Raw genomic sequence first — 23,454 nt, 5'->3', positions numbered from 1 at the left:
GCCTCCCACAAAAGTCCTAAAAGACGTTCTTGTTAGCGGAAATGGACATTCTGAATTCTCCCTCAGTGTTCCCGAACAGGCGCCGGAATGTGGCGACTAGGGGATTTTCACAGTAACTTCATTGCAGTGTTAATGTAAGCCTACTTGTGACAATAAAGATTATTATTATAATCCTACGGTTTAAAATAGTACCAGAACTTGTGCTATGATGAATAAATATATAAAAGAAAAGAAAAAATGGAATTAAATAAAGTGCATGAGTATGCAGGACAGGTGACGTGTCATGGCTGCAGCATGTGGGAGCTCCTGGACATTGGTGTTATCCAGGGCAAGCACATCTGCAATCAAGTGTCTGCAGTGTCTGATGTCAGTAAGTGTCTGCAGTAAGTGTCTGCAGTCAGTGTCTGCAGTCAGTAAGTGTCTTCAGACAGTGTCTGATGTCAGTAAGTGTCTGCAGTAAGTGTCTGATGTCAGTGTCTGCAGTCAGTAAGTGTCTGCAGTCAGTAAGTGTCTGCAGTCAGTAAGTGTCTGCAGTCAGTAAGTGTCTGCAGTCAGTAAGTGTCTGCAGTCAGTGTCTTCAGTGTTATGGGCCAGGGTTTAGAGAACCCCAAAGTGTATCATGGAGTTCACCTGACCCACAACTTTTAATAGATTGTGGTATGGGGAGCACACGGCCCACTCTACAGGTGTGGTACAGCAGAAATGGAAAAGTATTTTTTTTAAACAAACAATGTTTATTCTATGAACTCAAGTTAAGCTTTTTAAAACATACAGTGAACATCTTAGCATTAGTTCAAATACAACCCCCAAAGAATACAACACTAAAGTAATCCTTAAGCTGTCCTTTTAACATCCATAAGACTTAAAAAAGAACTTTTTAACAAAAGCACATCAGGTTAAAGTCACTACTGAGAGCAGTTATTAGTTTTAAATCACCAAAGGATCGATTTACAGTTTTTAGATTACAGAGAGAGAGACTAATACCCCTTCTGGCTGTGACTGCAGCTATCCAGCTCTGGAAATGAAACTAAAACACACCCTGCAGCAAACAGCCTAAAATGAAAGTAAAAGCTGACAGACAGCCTAGCTCCACCCACACTCTGACATCACAGATAAACACCCATTTCTTAAAGGTACATTTCTTAAACACCCATTTCTTAAAGGTACTCTCATATGACAACAGTCAGTAAGCATCTGCAGTCAGTGTCTGCAGTCAGTAAGTGTCTGCAGTCAGTAAGCGTCTGCAGTAAGTGTTTGCAGAGTCTGCAGTAAATGTCTACAGTCAGTAAGCGTCTGCAGTCAGTGGCTACAGTCAGTAAGTGTCTGCAGTCAGTGTCTGCAGTCAGTAAGTGTCTGCAGTCAGTAAGTATCTGCAGTAAGTGTTTGCAGTAAGTGTCTGCAGTCAGTAAGTGTCTGCAGTCAGTGTTTGCAGTCAGTGTCTACAGTCAGTAAGTGCAGCCAGTAAGTATCTGCAGTAAGTGTTTGCAGTAAGTGTTTGCAGTCAGTGTCTACAGTCAGTGTCTAGTCAGTGTCTACAGTCAGTAAGTGTCTGCAGTCAGCAAATGTCTGCAATAAGTGTCTGCAGTCAGTGTCTACAGTCAGTAAGTGTCTGCAGTCAGTAAGTGTCTGCAGTCAGTGTCTGCAGTTAGTAAGTGTCTGCAGTCAATGCCTACAGTCAGTAAGTGTCTGCACTAAGTGTCTGCAGTCAGTAAGTGTCTGCAGTAAGTGTCTGCAGTCAGTGTCCACAGTCAGTAAGTGTCTGCAGTCAGTGTCTGCAGTCAGTAAGTGTGTTGGTGTCTGCAGTAAGTGTCTGCAGTTAGTAAGTGTCTGCAGTCAGTAATTGTCTGCAGTAAGTGTCTGCAGTCAGTAAGTGTCTGCAGTTAGTAAGTGCCTGCAGTCAGTGTCCACAGTCAGTAAGTGTTTGCAGTCAGTGTCTGCAGTCAGTAAGTGTGTTGGTGTCTGCAGTAAGTGTCTGCAGTTAGTAAGTGTCTGCAGTCAGTAATTGTCTGCAGTAAGTGTCTGCAGTCAGTAAGTGTCTGCAGTTAGTAAGTGTCTGCAGTCAATGCCTACAGTCAGTAAGTGTCTGCACTGAGTGTCTACAGTCAGTAAGTGTCTGCAGTCAGTGTCTGCAGTTAGTAAGTGTCTGCAGTCAGTAATTGTCTGCAGTCAGTAATTGTCTACAGTAAGTGTCTGCAGTCAGTAAGTGTCTGCAGTTAGTAATTGTCTGCAGTCAGTGTCTGCAGTTAGCAAGTGTCTGCAGTCAATGCCTACAGTCAGTAAGTGTCTGCAGTCAGTAAGTGTCTGCAGTCAGTGTCTGCAGTCAGTAAGTGTGTAAGTGTCTGCAGTAAGTGTCTGCAGTCAGTGTCCACAGTCAGTAAGTGTCTGCAGTCAGTGTCTGCAGTTAGTAAGTGTCTGCAGTCAGTAATTGTCTGCAGTAAGTGTCTGCAGTCAGTGTCTGCAGTTAGTAAGTGTCTGCAGTCAATGCCTACAGTCAGTAAGTGTCTGCAGTCAGTGTCTGCAGTCAGTGTCTACAGTCAGTAAGTGTCTGCAGTAAGTGTCTGCAGTCAGTGTCTACAGTCAGTGTCTGCAGTAAGTGTCTGCAGTCAGTGTCTACAGTCAGTAAATGTCTGCAGTAAGTGTCTGCAGTCAGTGTCTACAGTCAGTAAATGTCTGCAATAAGTGTCTGCAGTCAGTGTCTACAGTCAGTAAGTGTCTGCAGTAAGTGTCTGCAGTTAGTAAGTGTCTGCACTAAGTGTCTGCAGTCAGTGTCTGCAGTCAGTAAGTGTGTAAGTGTCTGCAGTAAGTGTCTGCAGTTAGTAAATGTCTGCAGTAAGTGTCTGCAGTCAGTGTCTACAGTCAGTAAATGTCTGCAGTAAGTGTCTGCAGTTAGTAAGTGTCTGCACTAAGTGTCTGCAGTCAGTGTCTGCAGTCAGTAAGTGTGTAAGTGTCTGCAGTAAGTGTCTGCAGTCAGTGTCCACAGTCAGTAAGTGTCTGCAGTCAATGCCTACAGTCAGTAAGTGTCTGCACTAAGTGTCTGCAGTCAGTGTCTGCAGTCAGTAAGTGTGTAAGTGTCTGCAGTAAGTGTCTGCAGTCAGTGTCCACAGTCAGTAAGTGTCTGCAGTAAGTGTCTGCAGTCAGTGTCCACAGTCAGTAAGTGTCTGCAGTCAGTGTCTGCAGTCAGTGTCTGCAGTTAGTAAGTGTCTGCAGTCAGTAATTGTCTGCAGTCAGTAATTGTCTGCAGTAAGTGTCTGCAGTCAGTAAGTGTCTGCAGTCAGTGTCTGCAGTTAGTAATTGTCTGCAGTCAGTGTCTGCAGTTAGCAAGTGTCTGCAGTCAATGCCTACAGTCAGTAAGTGTCTGCAGTCAGTAAGTGTCTGCAGTCAGTGTCTGCAGTCAGTAAGTGTGTAAGTGTCTGCAGTCAGTGTCCACAGTCAGTAAGTGTCTGCAGTCAGTGTCTGCAGTTAGTAAGTGTCTGCAGTCAGTAATTGTCTGCAGTAAGTGTCTGCAGTCAGTGTCTGCAGTTAGTAAGTGTCTGCAGTCAATGCCTACAGTCAGTAAGTGTTTGCAGTCAGTGTCTGCAGTCAGTGTCTGCAGTCAGTGTCTACAGTCAGTAAGTGTCTGCAGTAAGTGTCTGCAGTCAGTGTCTACAGTCAGTAAGTGTCTGCAGTAAGTGTCTGCAGTCAGTGTCTACAGTCAGTAAATGTCTGCAGTAAGTGTCTGCAGTCAGTGTCTACAGTCAGTAAATGTCTGCAATAAGTGTCTGCAGTCAGTGTCTACAGTCAGTAAGTGTCTGCAGTCAGTAAGTGTCTGCAGTTAGTAAGTGTCTGCAGTCAATGCCTACAGTCAGTAAGTGTCTGCAGTAAGTGTCTGCAGTCAGTGTCCACAGTCAGTAAGTGTCTGCAGTCAGTGTCTGCAGTCAGTGTCTGCAGTTAGTAAGTGTCTGCAGTCAGTAATTGTCTGCAGTCAGTAATTGTCTGCAGTAAGTGTCTGCAGTCAGTAAGTGTCTGAAGTCAGTGTCTGCAGTTAGTAATTGTCTGCAGTCAGTGTCTGCAGTTAGCAAGTGTCTGCAGTCAATGCCTACAGTCAGTAAGTGTCTGCAGTCAGTAAGTGTCTGCAGTCAGTAAGTGTCTGCAGTCAGTGTCTGCAGTCAGTAAGTGTGTAAGTGTCTGCAGTAAGTGTCTGCAGTCAGTGTCCACAGTCAGTCAGTGTCTGCAGTCAGTGTCTGCAGTTAGTAAGTGTCTGCAGTCAGTAATTGTCTGCAGTCAGTAATTGTCTGCAGTAAGTGTCTGCAGTCAGTAAGTGTCTGAAGTCAGTGTCTGCAGTTAGTAATTGTCTGCAGTCAGTGTCTGCAGTTAGCAAGTGTCTGCAGTCAATGCCTACAGTCAGTAAGTGTCTGCAGTCAGTAAGTGTCTGCAGTCAGTAAGTGTCTGCAGTCAGTGTCTGCAGTCAGTAAGTGTGTAAGTGTCTGCAGTAAGTGTCTGCAGTCAGTGTCCACAGTCAGTAAGTGTCTGCAGTCAGTGTCTGCAGTTAGTAAGTGTCTGCAGTCAGTAATTGTCTGCAGTAAGTGTCTGCAGTCAGTGTCTGCAGTTAGTAAGTGTCTGCAGTCAATGCCTACAGTCAGTAAGTGTCTGCAGTCAGTGTCTGCAGTCAGTGTCTACAGTCAGTAAGTGTCTGCAGTAAGTGTCTGCAGTCAGTGTCTACAGTCAGTAAGTGTCTGCAGTAAGTGTCTGCAGTCAGTGTCTACAGTCAGTAAATGTCTGCAATAAGTGTCTGCAGTCAGTGTCTACAGTCAGTAAATGTCTGCAGTAAGTGTCTGCAGTCAGTGTCTACAGTCAGTAAATGTCTGCAATAAGTGTCTGCAGTCAGTGTCTACAGTCAGTAGGTGTCTGCAGTCAGTAAGTGTCTGCAGTCAGTGTCTGCAGTTAGTAAGTGTCTGCAGTCAATGCCTACAGTCAGTAAGTGTCTGCACTAAGTGTCTGCAGTCAGTGTCTGCAGTCAGTAAGTGTGTAAGTGTCTGCAGTCAGTGTCCACAGTCAGTAAGTGTCTGCAGTAAGTGTCTGCAGTCAGTGTCCACAGTCAGTAAGTGTCTGCAGTCAGTGTCTGCAGTCAGTGCCTGCAGTCAGTAAGTGTCTGCAGTCAGTAAGTGTCTGCAGTCAGTAAGTGTCTGCAGTCAGTAAGTGTCTGCAGTCAGTAAGTGTCTGCAGTCAGTAAGCGTCTGCAGTCAGTAAGCGTCTGCAGTCAGTAAGCGTCTGCAGTCAGTAAGTGTCTGCAGTCAGTAAGTGTCTGCAGTCAGTAAGCGTCTGCAGTCAGTAAGTGTCTGCAGTCAGTAAGTGTCTGCAGTCAGTAAGTGTCTGCAGTCAGTAAGTGTCTGCAGTCAGTGCCTGCAGTCAGTAAGTGTCTGCAGTCAGTAAGTGTCTGCAGTAAGTGTCTGCAGTCAGTGCCTAAAGTCAGTAAGTATCTGCAATCAGTATCTGCAGCTTGAGGAGCTCTGGCTCGGAGTCACTGAGCTGCAGACGCTGTGACACATCAGGGAGGGTGAGAGTTACTTGGACACTTTGTACCAGGAGACAGTCTTCTGATTTGGAAGGTGGTCAGGGACAGGAAGGTTAGGCAGGTAAGGGGACCCAGAGGTTAAGAGTGCAGGAGTGTTAGCCTCTGCAATTGTCCAACAGGTTTGAGGTTCTTTTAGCTTGTTTGGCTGAGAGTGGGGCTGCAGGGTGGAAGAGCTGGCTGACCATGGCACAGGGAGCTAAGGAGTACAAAGGAATGCAGTGGTAGTAGGGGGTATTATAGCGAGTGGGATTGGCACTGTTCCCTGGAGCAAGGAGTGTGAGTCCAAGCGGCCATGTTGCTCCCGACACCCAGGTTCAGAACATTTGCGCAGGGCTGGACAGCATCTTGCACTGGGAGGGGGAGGATACAGTGGGAGGGGTGGATCCAGTGGCCGTGGTCGAGGCGCTAGGCACCACATTATGAAGCAGGACCTCAAGGGTAATAATTTCGGGATTATTACCTGAGCCACTTGCAAATTGACATAGGTACAATTAGAGCAATGAATGCATGGCTCAAAGACTGGTGTGGGAGAAGTGAATTCTAGTTCCTGGGACATTGGCACCAGTATTGGGAAAAGTGGGATCTGTACCATTGGGATGGGCTACACCTGAACCATGATGGGGCCAGTATTCTAGCAAGCCACATAACTAGGGAAGGATAGAGAAGATTTTAAACTGAAAGGTGGGGGGCAAGGAATCAAATTTGGGAAGATGTGGTAAACCTAAGAGTTGAGATTAAGCAAGAGGGAAAGGTAGTAATATGGGAGATGATAAAGCGACTATGGAAGATAAAGGAAGGGACAGAGAGTACAAATCTAAGAGCAAATCAGCAGATAAGGCTAGGTGCTACAAACATAATTAGAAGACAAACTAAAGACGCTAAACTCACATAGCATCTGAAACAAACATGTTAACTGATGGTGCACATAGAAATGAACATGTATGATCTAATAACTATTACAGAGACATGGCTATATAATCACATAATTGGGATCTGAACATTGAAGGGTATGTGAGATTTAAGAAGGGCAGGAAGTGAGGAACAGGTGGGAGGTGTGGCTCTGTTAATTAAAGACGATATTAGCACATTAGGGAAGGGTTGACCCAATCGGAAAAGTTTGAGTTGAGGTAAATATGATAAAGGCAAGTTACTTGTGGGAGTGTTGTACAAACCCCTTAAATTGTAACTACACTGGTTTAGCACACTGGGCTAAATCGCTGGCTTTTAAAGCAGACCCAAGGTAGGCCAGCAGCACGGTTCAATTCCCGTACCAGCCTCCCCGAACAGGCACCGGAATGTGGCGACTAGGGGCCTTTCACCGTAACTTCATTTGAAGCCTACTTGTGACAATAAGCGATTTTCATTTCATTTCATACACAGTTAACAGAGTATAAAAGAAGATACAGGTTGGGCATCCCTTATCCGAAATGCTTGGGGACGAGTGTGTATCAAATTGTGGAATATACTGCATGTGTGTGGCGCGCGCTGGGACCTGCGCATCGTCTGGGAACCTTCTTGGAGCCTTGTGGCATTTCCCACTCGTGATGTCAGGTCGGCGCTTGAAATAAAGTGCGGAGTTCTGAATTTTTTGGTTTTCAGAACTTTGCATAAGGGATGCTCAACCTGTAATGGGACCTTGTCATGGGGAATTGTAATCTACATATCAACTGGAAAGATTAGATGGGCAAAGGTCACGTAGATGAAAGGTTCATAGAATGTTTTTGGGATAATTTCTTAGAATAGCACAAAATGGAACCAACCAAAGGGCAGGCTTCACTGGACCCGGCATTATGCAATGAGATAGAATTAATTGATAACCACATAGTGAAGGCACCTCTTGGGAGCAACGATCATAATATGATAGAGTTTTTACATTCAGTTTGAGGGAGAGAAGAGTGTGTCCAAGACTAGTATTTTAAACTTAAATGAGTACAATTATGAGGGCATGAAAGCGGTGCTAGCTAAAGTGAACTGGCAAGTGAGGTTAAGGGATAGAGTGATAAAGGTTCAGTAGAAAGACATTTAAAGGGATATTTCAGAATACACAGAGTAGACACATCCCAATGAGGAAGCAAAAATTCCAAGAGCAGGGCCCACCTTCGTGGTTACCTAAAAAAAGTTAAAGACAGCATAAAACTTAAAGAAAAGGCATTTAACTCTGCAAAAACGTTTGGCAGGGCAGAAGATTAGAAATACAAAGAACAGCAAAGAATGACTTAAAAAATTCATCTCGAGGGAAAAATTAAGAGTACGAGAGAAAGCAAGGTGGTAATATGAAGACGGATAGTAAGAGTTACTACAGAAATTTAAATAAGAAATAGTTGACCGTATAGAAACTGCTATCTGGGAAGTCAATAATGGACAGTAGGGAGATAGTGGACAAATTAAACGGATATTTTGCATTGGTCTTCACGATAGAAAAGACAAGTGACATCCCAGAAATAGCTGTAAATCAGGAAATGGAGGGAGGAACTCAGGAAAATTACAACGACTAAGAAAGTGGTACTGAGCAAATTGTTGGGTCTACGAGCTGATAAATCTCTTGGTCCTGATTTACTTCACCCTAACAGTGACTGTAGACACTGACTGCAGACACTTACTGACTGCAGACACTGACTGAAAGAAGTGGCTAGTGAGGTAGTTGATGCATTGGTTTTCATTTATCAAAATTCCCTAGATTTGAGGAAGGTTCCATTAGATTGGAAAATAGCAAACATAACTACTTTATTCAGAAAAGGAGGGAGACAGAAAACAGGAAACTACAGGTCAGTTAGCCTCACATCTGTCACAGGGGAAATGATAAAAGCTATTTTCAAAGATTTTATAGCAGGGCACTTAGAAACTTTCATGACACTCAGGCAGAGTCAACAGAGCTTTATGAAAAGGAAATCATGTTTAAACAATTTATTGGAGTTCTTCGAAGGACACCTATGTGCTGTGTGTAAAGGGGAACCAGTGGATGTGCTGTGCTTAGATTTCCAGAAGGCATTTGATAAAGGCTATTGCTGAAGATAAAGGTACATGGTAGAGGGGGGTAACATAGACGATGGGCTGACAGGAAACAGAGTTGGCATAAATGGGCCTTTTTCTGGTTGTCAGGATGTGACGAGTGGTGTGCCACAGGGATCAGTCCGAAGCCTCAAATTTTTACAATTTGTACAAATGGCTTGGGTGAAGGAGCTGAAGGTATGGTTGCTAAATTGCTGACAACACACAAAGATGGGAAGGAAAGTGAATTGTGAGGAGGATACAAGGAGGCTACAAAGGGACAGATGGGTTAAACGAGTGGACAAAGATCTGGCAAATGGAGTATAATGTGGGAAAATGTGCAATTCTTAATTTTGGCAGGAAGATGGAAAAATAAACTTTATTATCTAAATAGCGAGAGATGCAGAGCTGAGGTTCAGCGAGATCTAACTGTCCTGGTGCATGGAGTATACAGGTAAAGCAAGTCATTCTTTCAAATTCATTTTTTATGGGGTGTGGGCTGCGCTGGCTAGGCCAGCATTTATTGCCCATCCCTAATTGCCCTTGAGAAGGTGGAGGAACAGTGATGTATTTCCAAGTCAGGATGGTGAATGCCTTGGAGGGGAACTTCCAGTTGGTGGTGTTTCCATGTATCTGTTGCCCTTGTCCTTCTAGATGGTAGTGGTCATGGGTTTGGAGGTGCTGCCTAAGGGGCCTCAGTGAGTTCCTGCATTGCATCTTGTAGATGGTACACACGGCTGCTACTACGTATCAGTGGTGGAGGGAGTGAATGTTTGTGGAAGGGGTGCAAAGCGGGCTGCTTTGTCCTGGATAGTGGTGAGTTTCTGGAGTGTTGTTGGAGCTGCACTCATCCAAACAAGTGAAGCGTACTCCATCACACTGCTGACTTGTGCCTTGTAGTTGGTGGACAGCCTGTGGGGTGTCAGGAGGTGAGTTACGCACTTCAGGATTCCTCGCCTCTGACCTACTCTTGTCATATGTGCATGGCTAGTCCAGTTCAATGTTTGGTCACTAGTAACCCCCAGGATGTTGATAATGGGGGATTCAGTGCTGATAATACCATTGAATATCAAGGGCGATGGTTTGATTCTGTCTTACTGGAGATGGTCTGCTGCAGTGTTTAAATGGTGCAGAACATTATGCAATCATCAACAAACATCTGAACTTCTGTTGGAAAGAAGGTCAATGATAAAGTAGCCGAGGACACTACACGGAGAAACTCCTGCAGTGATGTCCAGTTGACTCCAGTTTTGCTAGGGCTCCTTGATGCCATACTCGATCAAATGCTGCACTGATATCAAGGGCAGTCACTCTCATCTCACTTGAATTCAGTTTTTTTGTTCCTGTTTAAACCAAGCCTGTAATGAGGTCAGGAACTGAGGGACCCTGGCGGAACCCAACATAAGCGTCAGTGCGCAGGTTATTGCTAAGTAAGTGTCGCTTGATAGCGCTGCTATCTGGGATAGGTAGGTTGAAGAGGATTAAGTCAAGTATGCTTTTGCCTCTTGTTGGTTCCCTCACCACCTGTCGCAGACCCAGTCGAGCAGTTATGTCCTTCAGGAGTCAGCCAGCTGGGTCAGTAGTGGTGTTACCGAGCCATTCTTGGTGATGGACATTCAGGTCCCCCGCCCAGAGTACATTTGACACCCTTGCCACCTTCAGTGCTTCCTCCAAGTGGTGCTCAACATGGAGGAGTACAGATTCATCAACTGAGAGGGGGGGCAGTACGTGGTAATCAGCAGGAGGCTTCCTTGTCCGTCTTTGACCTGAAATCATGAGACTTCATGGGGTCCAGAATCGATGTTGAGGACTCCCAGGACAACTCCCTCCTGACTGTATACCAGTGCGTCACCACCTCTGCTGGTTCTGTATTGCCGGTGATACAGGACATAACCAGGGATGGTAATAGTGGTGTCTGGGACATTATCTGTAAGGTATGATTCTGTGAGTATGACTATTTCAGGTAGTTGCTTGACTAGTCTGTGAGACAGCTCTCCCAACTTTGGTTCAAGTCCCCAGATGTTAGTAAGGAGGAAAGTGCCGTGTCGACAGGGCTGAGTTTGTCGTTATCAATTTCAGTACCTCGGTCAATGCCAGGTGATCTGTCCAGACTCTTTTCTTTTAGGGTTTGTAGCAGTTTTTGATGCAACTGAGTTGGCATTTAAGAGTCAACCACATTGCTGTGGATCTGGAATCACATGTAGTGTGAGACCAGGTAAGGGCGGCATATTTCCTTCCCTAAAGGACATTAGTGAAGCAGCTGGGTTTTTTGACGACAATCGACAATCATCATCATTAGACTTTTTTAATTCCAGATATTTATTGGATTCCATTTCCAGCATCTGCCATGTTCCCTGGGTCTGGATCACCAGTCCAGTGACAATACCACTGTGCCACATAGCATATTATTATTTAGTGTGAGGGGAATTGATTCCAATAGTTATGTTTCAGTTGTATAGGGCATTGGTGAGACCACATCTGGACTATTTCTATTCTAATGTATACATTATTAAGGAAAGGTGTAAATGTGTTGGAAGAGTTTGAAAAACGTTTCCTAGATTAATACCTAGAATAGGGGTGTTGTTTTATGAGGAAGGTAGGATAAATTAGCCTTGTATCTGCTGGAGTTTAGCAAGGTAAGAGATGACTTGATTAAAATTCTTGAGGGGTATTGACAGGGTGGATGTGGAGAGGATGTTTCCTCTTGTTGGAGAATCTAGAACGAGAGCGTCACTGTTTAAAAATATGGGGCCACTCACTTTGGACAGAAATAAAGAGAAATCTTTTCTCTCAGAGGATCGTAAGTCTCTGGAACTCTTCCACAAAAGGCAGTGGAAGTAGAATCTTTGAATATTTTTAAGGCAGGGCTCAATAGATTCTTGATTAACTCTTTTGTTATTGGGGGTCAATGAGAAACGGTGGTACAGTGATTGGCTCTGGGATCCCGCATGCACCAGCGCCAACGCGCACATGCGCAGTGGTACCGGCGCCAACGCACGCAGTCGCTTCCTTCAACGCGCCGGCCCCGACGCAACATGGCGCAGGACTACAGGGACCGGCACGGGAGGAAGGAGGTCGCCAGCCAGAAGAGGCCGGCCCGACGATCGGTGGGTCCCGATCGCGGGCCAGGCCTCGGAGGCCGCTCCCCCAGGGTCAGGACCCCCCCTCAACAGGCCGCCCCCCGACCCTTCCACGCCGAGTTCCCGCCGGCTGAGAGCAGGTGTGGCCGGCGCCGGCAGGACTTGCGTTTTTACGACGGCCGCACGGCCCATCCCGGGCTGAGAATCGGTGGGCCGGCCGCGTAGAGTGGCCCCTGACCAGCGCCGCACCAACCACGCCAGAGCCAATGGTGCCGATTCTCCTCTCTGCGGAGAATCGCGTGCTGCCGCCGGGGCGGCGTGGCGGATTCGCACCAGTCGCGGGGGTTTTCCGGCCCAGCCCAGGCTGACAGAATCCCGCCCTCAATACTTTCATCCAAGTCGTTAATATAACATGTAAAAAGCTGAGACCCCTGGAGCGCCCCACAAGTCACAGCGGTCACAAACAGCTTAAGCATCAGTTATTATTTTAGATCAGATGGATTGGATTGGATTTGTTTATTGTCACGTGTACCGAGGTACAGTGAAAAGTATTTTTCTGCGAGCAGTTCACTAGATCATTAAGTACATATGGAGAGGGGAAAAAAAGGACTGTTTAGTTAATAACAATATTGACCAGAATCCTTTCCCCTCAAATTGCTATGATATTGTAGCTCTCAAAGAGAAAATGGTTACAGAAACTGCTTCTGTGTCAGGTTCATTGAAACAAAGTCCAAAAGTCAGTGATTGCTCCAGAGTGCTTGATCCAGCAGTGCAAGCGAGACTCAAATAGTGAAAGCGACACTTTTAGAAACTCACTGGGATCCGTCCACGGGTCCGGAATGCTGCCACTTTGCAAAGGTCATCATCTTTGACACTGGTTGGCACCACTACAACCGACGGGTAGGTATCACAGAGTTCGTAGTTGCTGTTGATTTTACTTATCGCCCAACTTTCATTCGGAAGTCCCTATAAAAAAATGTAAAGAGAGCTTAAACAAAAGGCTGAATCAAAACACTGCAGAAACAGAAGGGTTTCCCTCTCCACAGCTGCGGAGTGCTTCCAACACTTTCCTTTTGTCCTTCACTCCACTCGAGGACTGGAGCGCACAAATCAAGGCCTACTCTCCCCCTGCCCAGTATTGAGGGAGTGCTGCACTGTCAAAACTACTGGGCTGGATACTCCATTATTGGGACTAGGTCCACACACCAGCGTCAAAATGGTGGAGTTTTTTGGAAGACCACAGGGGGCTAGCACGGAGTAAATCTCGCAGCTTTTGCTGCAGATACGGGCCCCCGCACGTCCGAGTCAGAAGCCGCGCACGCGCTCAGCAGCATGGTGGTCTCGGACAGCGGAGCTAGACCCAAGAAAGAGAAACCCGATCGGCCGCGGGCCCGACCCTCAACCCCTGCACGAACATTCCCCAGTCGCCTATAAAGCCCCCCGCCCCGGCCTCCGATCGAACAGCCCCCGTCCAGGGCAGCCACAGACTGAGTCCGCAGCCGCCATGTGAGCATCCCGACCAGCTGGAGCATATTAGTTCCACACAGTCGGGATTCTGGCCTGTCGGGGGGGTGGGGGGGGGGGGGGGGGGGGGGGGGATTGCTGAGCGGGCCTCTGCCAATGGCCCCAGGCGGCTTTTCGGGGCCCGCAGAATCAGTGAACCGCGCCGGTCCCGATTTCTTGCGGGACCATCGATTCTCCGCCCCCACACCGGCTGCGATTTCGGAGCGAGGCTGCGGAGAATCCAGCTCACTGTCTTTCAGATAAGACATTAAACTGAGGCCTTGTCTGCCCATTTCAGGCAAACGTAAAAGATTCCGTGGCACTATCTCAAAAGTGTGCAAGGGAGATACCCCTCCTGTCCTGGCCAATATTTATCCTGAATGGACATCACAAAAATTATCTGGGGCGGGATTCTCCCCTACCCAGTGGGGCGGCGGGGGTTCCGGCATAATGGAGTGGCGGGAACCACTCCGGCGTTGGGCCGCCCCAAAGGTGCGGAAATCTCCACACCTTTAGGGGCCAAGCCCTCACCGTGAGGGGCTAGGCCCGCGCCGGAGTGGTTTCCGCTCCACCGGCTGGCATGGAAGGCCTTTGGCGCCACGCAAGACGGGGCCGAAACGACTTCGCCGGCCTGCGCAAGTCTGCGCATGCGTGGGAGCGTCAGCGGCTGCTGACGTCATCCCCACGCATGCGCAGGGGAGGGGGTCTCTTCCGCCTCCGCCATGGTGAAGACCATGGCGAAGGCGGAAGAAAAAGAGTGCCCCCATGTCACAGGCCCGCCCGCGGATCGGTGGGCCCCGATCGCGGGCCAGACCACTGTGGGGGCACCCCCCGGGGCCAGATCGCCCCCAGGACCACGGTGTCCGCCCGCGCCGCCTGCTCCCGCCAGTAAGGTAGCTGGTTTAATCCACGCTGGGGGGAGAGGGTTCACAGCGGCGGGACTTCGGCCCATCGCGGGCCGGAGAATCGCTAGGGGTGGACCCACCGACCTGCGCGGCGCGATTCCCACCCCCACCGAATCTCTGGTGGCGGAGAATTCGGGACACGGCGGGGGCGGGATTCACGCCCGCCCCCGACGATTCTCCGACCCGGCGGGGGGTCGGAGAATCCCGCCCCAGGTCTTTACCTCATTGTTCTTTGTGGGAGCTATGTGCAAATTAGCTGCCACATTTCCTCCATTACAATAATTACTAAACATTTTTTTAAAGTAATTAATTGGCTTTCAAGTGCTTTAAGGCATGTGAAAAGAACTATTTAAATGCACTAAAGGAGTGTCTACATTTAGTTATGTTTGCTGTTCAGTTATCTCGTTGTCGTACGCACAGCCCATCAATCTAGCGTATTGCTCACGGACACCGTACATACTGTTATCCCACTGTTCCTATATTTGTACAGCACATGCTCCCAATATGGGGCAGTGCAGAAGAAAAGGGGAGTGGAACTAACAGGGCAACTCTTTGAAAGAGCTGGCACAAACACGAGGACTGAATAAGAAACAGTGCGGAGAGTGGCGGACCCGGGGGAGAGCGGCACACCCGGGGGAGAGTGGCGGACCCAGGGGAGAGTGGCGGACCCGGGGGAGAGTGGCGGACCCGGGGGAGAGTGGCGGACCCAGCCAGTTTGAAGTGTGGGAAAAGTGAGCAGTTTCAGTGCCTAAATCAGCGGGCAGAGAGTGTGGCGGTCCCGGGGGGTGAGTGGCACACCCGGGGGAGAGTGGCACACCCGGGGGAGAGTGGCACACCCGGGGGAGAGTGGCGGACCCGGGGGAGAGCGACGGACCCGGGGGAGAGCGACGGATCCGGGGGAGAGCGACGGATCCGGGGGAGAGCGGCGGACCCGGGGGAGAGCGGCGGACCCGGGGGAGAGCGGCGGACCCGGGGGAGAGCGGCGGACCCGGGGGAGAGCGGCGGACCCGGGGGAGAGCGGCGGACCCGGGGGAGAGCGGCGGACCCGGGGGAGAGCGGCGGACCCGGGGGAGAGCGGCGGACCCGGGGGAGAGCGGCGGACCCGGGGGAGAGCGGCGGACCCGGGGGAGAGCGGCGGACCCGGGGGAGAGCGGCGGACCCGGGGGAGAGCGACGGACCCGGGGGAGAGCGACGGACCCGGGGGAGAGCGACGGACCCGGGGGAGAGCGACGGACCCGGGGGAGAGGGACGGACCCGGGGGAGAGCGGCGGACCCGGGGGAGAGCGGCGGACCCGGGGGAGAGCGGCGGACCCGGGGGAGAGCGGCGGACACGGGGGTAGAGCGACGGACGCGGGGGAGAGCGGCGGACCCGGGGGAGAGCGGCGGACCCGGGGGAGAGCGGCGGACCCGGGGGAGAGCGACGGACCCGGGGGAGAGCGACGGACCCGGGGGAGAGTGACGGACCCGGGGGAGAGTGACGGACCCGGGGGAGAGTGACGGACCCGGGGGAGAGTGACGGACCCGGGGGAGAGTGACGGACCCGGGGGAGAGTGACGGACCCGGGGGAGTGGCGGACCCGGTGGAGAGTGACGGACCCGGGGGAGTGGCGGACCCGGTGGAGAGTGACGGACCCGGGGGAGAGTGACGGACCCGGGGGAGAGCGGCGGACCCGGGGGAGAGCGACGGACCCGGGGGAGTGGCGGACCCGGGGTAGAGTGACGGACCCGGGGGAGAGTGACGGACCCGGGGGAGAGTGACGGACCCGGGGGAGAGTGACGGACCCGGGGGAGAGTGACGGACCCGGGGGAGAGTGACGGACCCGGGGGAGAGTGACGGACCCGGGGGAGTGGCGGACCCGGTGGAGAGTGACGGACCCGGGGGAGAGTGACGGACCCGGGGGAGAGTGACGGACCCGGGGGAGAGTGACGGACCCGGGGGAAAGTGGCGGACCCGGGGGAGAGCGACGAACCCGGGGGAGAGCGACAGACCCGGGGGAGAGTGACGGACCCGGGGGAGAGTGACGGACCCGGGGGAGGGTGGCGGACCCGGGGGAGAGTGATGGACCCGGAGGAGAGCGACGGACCCGGGGGAGAGTGACGGACCGGGGGGAGAGTGGCGGACCCGGCCAGCGGGGAGGAACTCGCCATAAACAAAAGGTTCCATCATAGGAAAACGGCTGATAAGTAACTGCTAATCTGCATTGCCTATTTTAATTTACTTGCAGTTAGAAGTAAAGAGGAGAAATATTTTACAGGTTAGAAAGAACAGTTGGAAATTTCAATTTAAAAACCAAATTAAAAACAAATGAGCTAGAATAGAGATGGAGGGCCAGGCGGTGTGTTGTACCTGCATGGTACAGGAGCTGGTGGACCCCATTGTGCTTGGGAAATTGGGGTCAGAGTTGATGAGCTGAAGTCTGAGCTTCGGATGCTACGACACACCAGGGAGGGTGAGAGTTACCTGGAAGCTGTGTTTCAGGAGGCAAGTCACACCCCTTAGATTAAGTGCCTTCACCAGTGGTCAGGGACAAGAGGGTGTGACTATGAGTGAGATAGGTAGAGGGATCGAGGAGATAGGATTGCAGGAGCCTCAGGTTTGCGATTCGTGCTCCCTGCCCAGATGAGAGCAGGGAGTGTGGGGAGATGAGCAAACTGGCCACGGCACCGGGGCATTGACACTGTTCTCTGTGACCAGGATTGAGAATCCCGAACGTTGTGTTGCCTACCTGGTGCACGGGCTCGGGATATCTCATCCGGCATGCAGAGGTACGTGGGGTGGAAGGGTAAATATCCAGGTGTTGTGGTCCACAGAGGTACCAATGACAAAGGTAGAACAAGGACAGAGGTTCTGCTGAAGGAATATGAGCAGCTGGGGGCTAAATTAAAAAGCAGAACCAGAACGGTAATAATCTCCAGATTACTACCTGAGCCACAAGCTAATTGGCGCAGGGTCAATAAGATTAAAGAGGTAAATGCCTGGCTCAAAGGTTGATGTGGGAGTAATGGGTTTGAATTCATGGGACTTTGGCACCAGTACTGGGAAGGAGGCAGCTGTTCCGATGGGATAGTCTTCACCCGAATCAAGCTGGCACCAGAGTTCTGGCGAATCGCCAAACTAGGGCTGTAGATGGGGTTTTAAACTAAATCGTGGGTGGGAGAAGGTTCAGTTGTAGGGAAAATTAGAGATGCAAAGTTAAAGGAGAAGGTGGGAGTGTAGGTTAATGATGAGGACACTAAACTAGTTAAAGGGGCTGAGGGCTCAGGAGAGATTAGTAAAGTTTCCAAATAAGGTGAGCCCGCGGTGTTGGGGGCAAGGTACTGGCATGGATAGAGGGCGAGACAAATTGCCGTTGCAGAAGGCAGAGAGTGGGGATCTTTTTCAGGATGGCAGCCGGTGAGTAGTGTGTTCAGCAGGAGTCAGTATTGGAACCACACATATTCAGGATATACATAAACAATCTGGAAGAAGGCAGTGTTGCTGTTTGTAGATGCTATCAAGTTATGTAGAGGGACAGGTAGTGTTTAGGAGGCAGGGAAGATGCAGAAGTACTTGGACAGGCGAGGAGAGTGGACAAAGAAGTGGCAGATGGAATACAATGTGGAAAAGTGTGAGATAATGCACTTTGGTAGGAAGAATAGAGGCATAGGCTGTTTTCTAAGTGGGGAAAGGCTTCAGAAATCTGAAGCACAAAGGGACTTTGGAGTCCTGTTCAGGATTCTCTTAAGGTTAACGTGTTAACCTTAAGAGTTGCCTGGTATGGAGGGAAAATCTTATGAGGAAAGGCTGACGGACTTGAGGTTGTTTTCGTTGGAGAGAAGAAGGTTAAGAGGAGACTTAATAGAGGCATACAAAATGATCAGGGGGTTGGATAGGGTGGACAGCGAGAGCCTTCTCCCGCGGATGGATATGGCTGGCACGAGGGGACATAACTTTAAACTGAGGGGTAATAGATATAGGACAGAGGTCAGAGGTAGGTTCTTTACGCAAAGAGTAGTGAGGCCGTGGAATGCCCTACCTGCTACAGTAGTGAACTCGCCAACATTGAGGGCATTTAAAAGTTTATTGGATAAACATATGGATGATAATGGCATAGTGTAGGTTAGATGGCTTTTGTTTCGGTGCAACATCGTGGGCCGAAGGGCCTGTACTGCGCTGTATTGTTCTATGTTCTATGTTCTATGTAACGTGCATGTTCAGTTGGCAGTTAGGAAGGCAAATACAATGTTAGCATTCATTTTGAGAGTTAGAATACAAGAGCAGGAATGTACTGTTGAGGATGCATAAGGCTCTGGTCAGGCCCCATTTGGAATATTGTGAGCAGTCTCGGGCCCCGTATCTAATGACAAAGCCGACATGATGGACTAAATGGCCGAATTCTGCTCTGATATCTTATGGTCTTATATAATTCTGTGACTGTGGAATCAAGAATTACAAAAATTGAAAAAAGATGCATGCGCAATAATATATTTACACTATTGCCACTTAAGAGTCGTGTATGTCTCAAAACCCAATATATTGCCAAGTTTCTCCCTTCAACATTGATGCAAGAATTCAATAAATCTGGTAAACATTAATGTTGCAGAAACTGACCGGGGGCAATTCCCATTACATTGTTAAAAAGAAAACCTGGTTCGGTAATGCATTGAACAACTCAAACCCAGTTTGACTTACGTGTGACTCCAGTCCCACTCTTATAGCCCTCTGAACTGGCTGAGCAAGCTATTCCCCACTATTAATGTCCTGGGGATTAGCACTGACCAGAAATTGAACTGGACTCGCTCTATTAATCCTATGGCTGCTAGGGCAGGTCAGAGGCTTGAAATCTTGTGACTCCCCAAAGCCTGTCCAAACTCTACATGGCACAAGCCAGGAGTGTGGTGGAATGCACTTGAGTGGATGAGTGCAGGTCCAACACCATACAGGACAAAAATCCCACTTGCTTGGCACACCATTTACGAATATTCACGTCCTCCACCACCAATGAACAATGGCAGCCGTGTGTACCAGCGACAAGATGCACTGGAAGAACTCACCAAGGGTCGTTGACAGCAACTTCCGAACCCACGACCACTACCATCTGGAAGGACAAGGGCAAAAGATACATGGAAACACCACCACCTGGACGTTCCCCTCCAAGTCATTCACCACTTGACGTGGAAATATATCACCCTTTCTCCACTGTCACTGTGTCAAAATCCCTCCCTAACAGCACTGTGGGTGTAACTACACCGCAGGGACTGCAGCAGTTCAAGAAGGCAGCTCACCACCACCTCCTCAAGGGTAATTAGGGATGGGCAATAAATGCTGAGCTAGTCAGCGAAGCCCACCCAACTTGAATGAATAAAAAAAAGCTCAACAAGTGGACAGCTCATGATTTTCTCATGCCAACAGTAACTTTCATTGTATAGCATCTATGATGTAGTATGATATCTCAGGATAGTCAAGGAGCAGCAATAAATGCATCCCTGGCCACATACCGAGAACTGAAAGAAAAACAGCAATGACAGAATCCCAACCCACTCGTTCCCATCTGTAGCTCAAAAATGGTGGTTTTGAGGCAGCACGGCGGCGCAGTGGTTAGCACTGCGGCCTCACGGCACCGAGGTTCCAGGTTCGATCCTGACTCTGGGTCACTGTCCGTGTGGAGTTTGCACATTCTCCCCGTGTCTGCGTGGGTCTCACCCCCACAACCCCAAAGATGTGCAGGGTAGGTGGACTGGACACGCTAAATTGCCCCTTAATTGGAAAAATAATAATTGGACACTCCAAATTTTTTTTTTTTAAATGGTGGCTCAAATTTTGTAAAACTGCAATTAGATCAGGTTTAGGTAATGTTCTTCACACAGAAAAAATTACACCGCACAAAATAAGTAGTGGAACGGAGGGAGCTGAATGACACACCTGTCTTTTATATTCTCCAACTGCGTCATACACCTTCCAGCCTTGGACAGGGTAGTTCTCCTTATATTTCAATGCGAACAGTGGCTGGAAGGGGACAAAAAAAAACACCAGTTTACCAAGACAGACCGTTAGGACCAAACATATCATACATAATTTAGAGCAAGGTCAGCCACATGGGGTTAATTAGGAATCTAACTGTTTTGATCAATAAATACCAAGCAATTGGGACTTCTACTGGTCCTATAATTACTATATTCCTATTTCCACCGGGGGGGGGGGGGGGGAGTGGCGAGGTGGGTGGGGAGAGGGAGGAGTGGCGAGGGGGAGGAGTGCGAGGGGGAGGAGTGGTGAGGCAGGTGGGGGTAAGTGGTGTGCTAGGTGGGAGGGGAGTGGCGAGGGGGGGGGGGGAGAGTGGCGAGGGGGGGGGAGTGGCGAGGGGGGGAGTGGCGAGGGGGGGGAGTGGCGAGGGGGGGAGTGGCGAGGGGGGAGGGAGTGGCGAGCGGGAAAGGGAGTGGCGAGCGGGAAAGGGAGTGGCGAGCGGGGGAGGGAGTTGCGAGGGGGAGGGAGTTGCGAGCGGGAGAGGGAGTGGCGAGCGGGGGAGGGAGTGGCGAGCGGGGGAGGGAGTGGTGAGCGGGGGAGGGAGTGGTGAGCGGGGGAGGGAGTGGTGAGCGGGGGAGGGAGTGGCGAGCGGGGGAGGGAGTGGCGAGGGGGGGAGGGAGTGGCGAGGGGGGAGTGGCGAGGGGGGGGAGTGGCGAGGGGGGGGAGTGGCGAGGGGGAGGAGTGGCGAGGGGGGGGAGTGGCGAGGGGGGGGAGTGGCGAGGGGGGGAGTGGCGAGGGGGGGAGTGGCGAGGGGGGGAGTGGCGAGGGGGGGGAGTGGCGAGGGGGGGAGTGGCGAGGGGGGGGAGTGGCGAGGGGGGGGAGTGGCGAGGGGGGGGAGTGGCGAGGGGGGGGAGTGGCGAGGGGGGGAGTGGCGAGGGGGGGAGTGGCGAGGGGGGGGAGTGGCAAGGGGGGGGAGTGGCGAGGGGGGGGAGTGGCGAGGGGGGGAGTGGCGAGGGGGGGAGTGGCGAGGGGGGGAGTGGCGAGGGGGGGGGAGTGGCGAGGGGGGGGAGTGGCGAGGGGGGGGGAGTGGCGAGGGGGGGGAGTGGCGAGGGGGGAGTGGCGAGGGGGGAGTGGCGAGGGGGGGGAGTGGCGAGGGGGGGGGAGTAGCGAGGGGGGGGGAGTGGCGAGGGGGGGGGGAGTGGCGAGGGGGGGGGAGTGGCGAGGGGGGGAGAGGCGAGGGGGGGAGAGGCGAGGGGAGGGATTGGCGAGGGGGGAGTGACGAGGGAGGGGAGTGATGAGGGGGGAGTGATAGGGGGGGAGTGACGAGAGGGGAGTGGCAAGAGGGGGGAATGACAAGGGGGGGGGAGTGGCAAGGGGGGGGAGTGGCGAGGGGAGGGAGTGGCGAGGAGGGGAGTGGCGAGGGGGGGAGTGGCGAGAGGGGGGAATGATGAGGGGGGGGGAGTGGCGAGGGGGGGGGAGTGGCGAGGGGGGGAGTGGCGAGTGGCATGGGGGGGGAGTGGTGAGGGGGGAGGGAGTGGCGAGCGGGGGAGGGAGTGGCGAGCGGGGGAGGGAGTGGCGAGCGGGGGAGGGAGTGGCGAGCGGGGGAGGGAGTGGCGAGCGGGGCAGGGAGTGGCGAGCGGGGGAGGGAGTGGCGAGCGGGGAGGGAGTGGCGAGCGGGGGAGGGAGTGGCGAGCGGGGGAGGGAGTGGCGAGCGGGGGAGGGAGTGGCGAGCGGGGGAGGGAGTGGCGAGCGGGGGAGGGAGTGGCGAGCGGGGGAGGGAGTGGCGAGCGGGGGAGGGAGTGGCGAGCGGGAGAGGGAGTGGCGAGCGGGAGAGGGAGTGGCGAGCGGGAGAGGGAGTGGCGAGCGGGAGAGGGAGTGGCGAGCGGGAGAGGGAGTGGCGAGCGGGAGAGGGAGTGGCGAGCGGGAGAGGGAGTGGCGAGCGGGAGAGGGAGTGGCGAGCGGGGGAGGGAGTGGCGAGCGGGGGAGGGAGTGGCGAGGGGGAGGGAGTGGCGAGGGGGAGGGAGTGGCGGGGGGAGGGAGTGGCGAGGGGGGGAGGGAGTGGCGAGGGGGGGAGGGAGTGGCGAGGGGGGGAGGGAGTGGCGAGGGGGGGAGGGAGTGGCGAGGGGGGGAGGGAGTGGCGAGGGGGGAGGGAGTGGCGAGGGGGGGAGGGAGTGGCGAGGGGGGGAGGGAGTGGCGAGGGGGGGAGGGAGTGGCGAGGGGGGGAGGGAGTGGCGAGGGGGGGAGGGAGTGGCATGGGGGGGAGGGAGTGGCGAGGGCGGGAGGGAGTGGCGAGGGCGGGAGGGAGTGGCGAGGGCGGGAGGGAGTGGCGAGGGCGGGAGGGAGTGGCGAGGGGGAGGGAGTGGCGAGCGGGGGAGGGAGTGGCGAGCGGGGGAGGGAGTGGCGAGCGGGGGAGGGAGTGGCGAGCGGGGGAGGGAGTGGCGAGCGGGAAAGGGAGTGGCGAGCGGGAAAGGGAGTGGCGAGCGGGGGAGGGAGTTGCGAGGGGGAGGGAGTGGCGAGCGGGGGAGGGAGTGGCGAGCGGGGGAGGGAGTGGCGAGCGGGGGAGGGAGTGGCGAGCGGGGGAGGGAGTGGCGAGCGGGGGAGGGAGTGGCGAGCGGGAAAGGGAGTGGCGAGCGGGAGAGGGAGTGGCGAGCGGGAGAGGGAGTGGCGAGCGGGGGAGGGAGTGGCGAGCGGGGGAGGGAGTGGCGAGCGGGGGAGGGAGTGGCGAGCGGGGGAGGGAGTGGCGAGCGGGGGAGGGAGTGGCGAGCGGGGGAGGGAGTGGCGAGCGGGGGAGGGAGTGGCGAGCGGGGGAGGGAGTGGCGAGCGGGGGAGGGAGTGGCGAGCGGGGGAGGGAGTGGCGAGCGGGGGAGGGAGTGGCGAGCGGGGGAGGGAGTGGCGAGCGGGGGAGGGAGTGGCGAGGGGGGGAGGGAGTGGCGAGGGGGGGAGGGAGTGGCGAGGGGGGGAGGGAGTGGCGAGCGGGGGAGGGAGTGGCGAGCGGGGGAGGGAGTGGCGAGCGGGGGAGGGAGTGGCGAGCGGGGGAGGGAGTGGCGAGCGGGGGAGGGAGTGGCGAGCGGGGGAGGGAGTGGCGAGCGGGGGAGGGAGTGGCGAGCGGGGGAGGGAGTGGCGAGGGGGGGAGGGAGTGGCGAGCGGGGGAGGGAGTGGCGAGCGGGGGAGGGAGTGGCGAGCGGGGGAGGGAGTGGCGAGCGGGGGAGGGAGTGGCGAGGGGGGGAGGGAGTGGCGAGGGGGGGAGGGAGTGGCGAGGGGGGAGGGAGTGGCGAGCGGGGGAGGGAGTGGCGAGCGGGGGAGGGAGTGGCGAGCGGGGGAGGGAGTGGCGAGCGGGGGAGGGAGTGGCGAGCGGGGGAGGGAGTGGCGAGCGGGGGAGGGAGTGGCGAGCGGGGGAGGGAGTGGCGAGCGGGGGAGGGAGTGGCGAGCGGGGGAGGGAGTGGCGAGCGGGGGAGGGAGTGGCGAGGGGGGGAGGGAGTGGCGAGGG

At 53.2% G+C, this 23,454-nt stretch overlaps 1 protein-coding gene across 4 annotated transcripts in view; it reads right to left on the bottom strand.

The window, feature by feature from the left end:
- Positions 1-23,454, bottom strand: part of LOC140421280 (phosphatidylinositol-3-phosphate phosphatase MTMR1-like) — a 94,371-nt gene that overhangs the window by 37,846 nt on the left and 33,071 nt on the right. For 3 of the 4 annotated variants that reach the window (XM_072505868.1, XM_072505867.1, XM_072505870.1), the window contains 2 exons: positions 19,929-20,012; positions 12,436-12,585 (listed from right to left, as the gene is read on the bottom strand). In XM_072505868.1, coding sequence (XP_072361969.1) covers positions 12,436-12,585; positions 19,929-20,012 — 234 coding nt within the window. The remainder of the gene's footprint in view (positions 1-12,435; positions 12,586-19,928; positions 20,013-23,454) is intronic. The other variant, XM_072505869.1, reaches the window with a different exon arrangement.

This window comes from Scyliorhinus torazame, chromosome 5, assembly GCF_047496885.1.
Source record: "Scyliorhinus torazame isolate Kashiwa2021f chromosome 5, sScyTor2.1, whole genome shotgun sequence".
Classification (NCBI taxonomy): domain Eukaryota; kingdom Metazoa; phylum Chordata; class Chondrichthyes; order Carcharhiniformes; family Scyliorhinidae; genus Scyliorhinus; species Scyliorhinus torazame.
The sequence above is the reverse complement of the archived record's forward strand: the minus strand, read 5'-3'. Positions and strand labels throughout refer to the sequence as shown.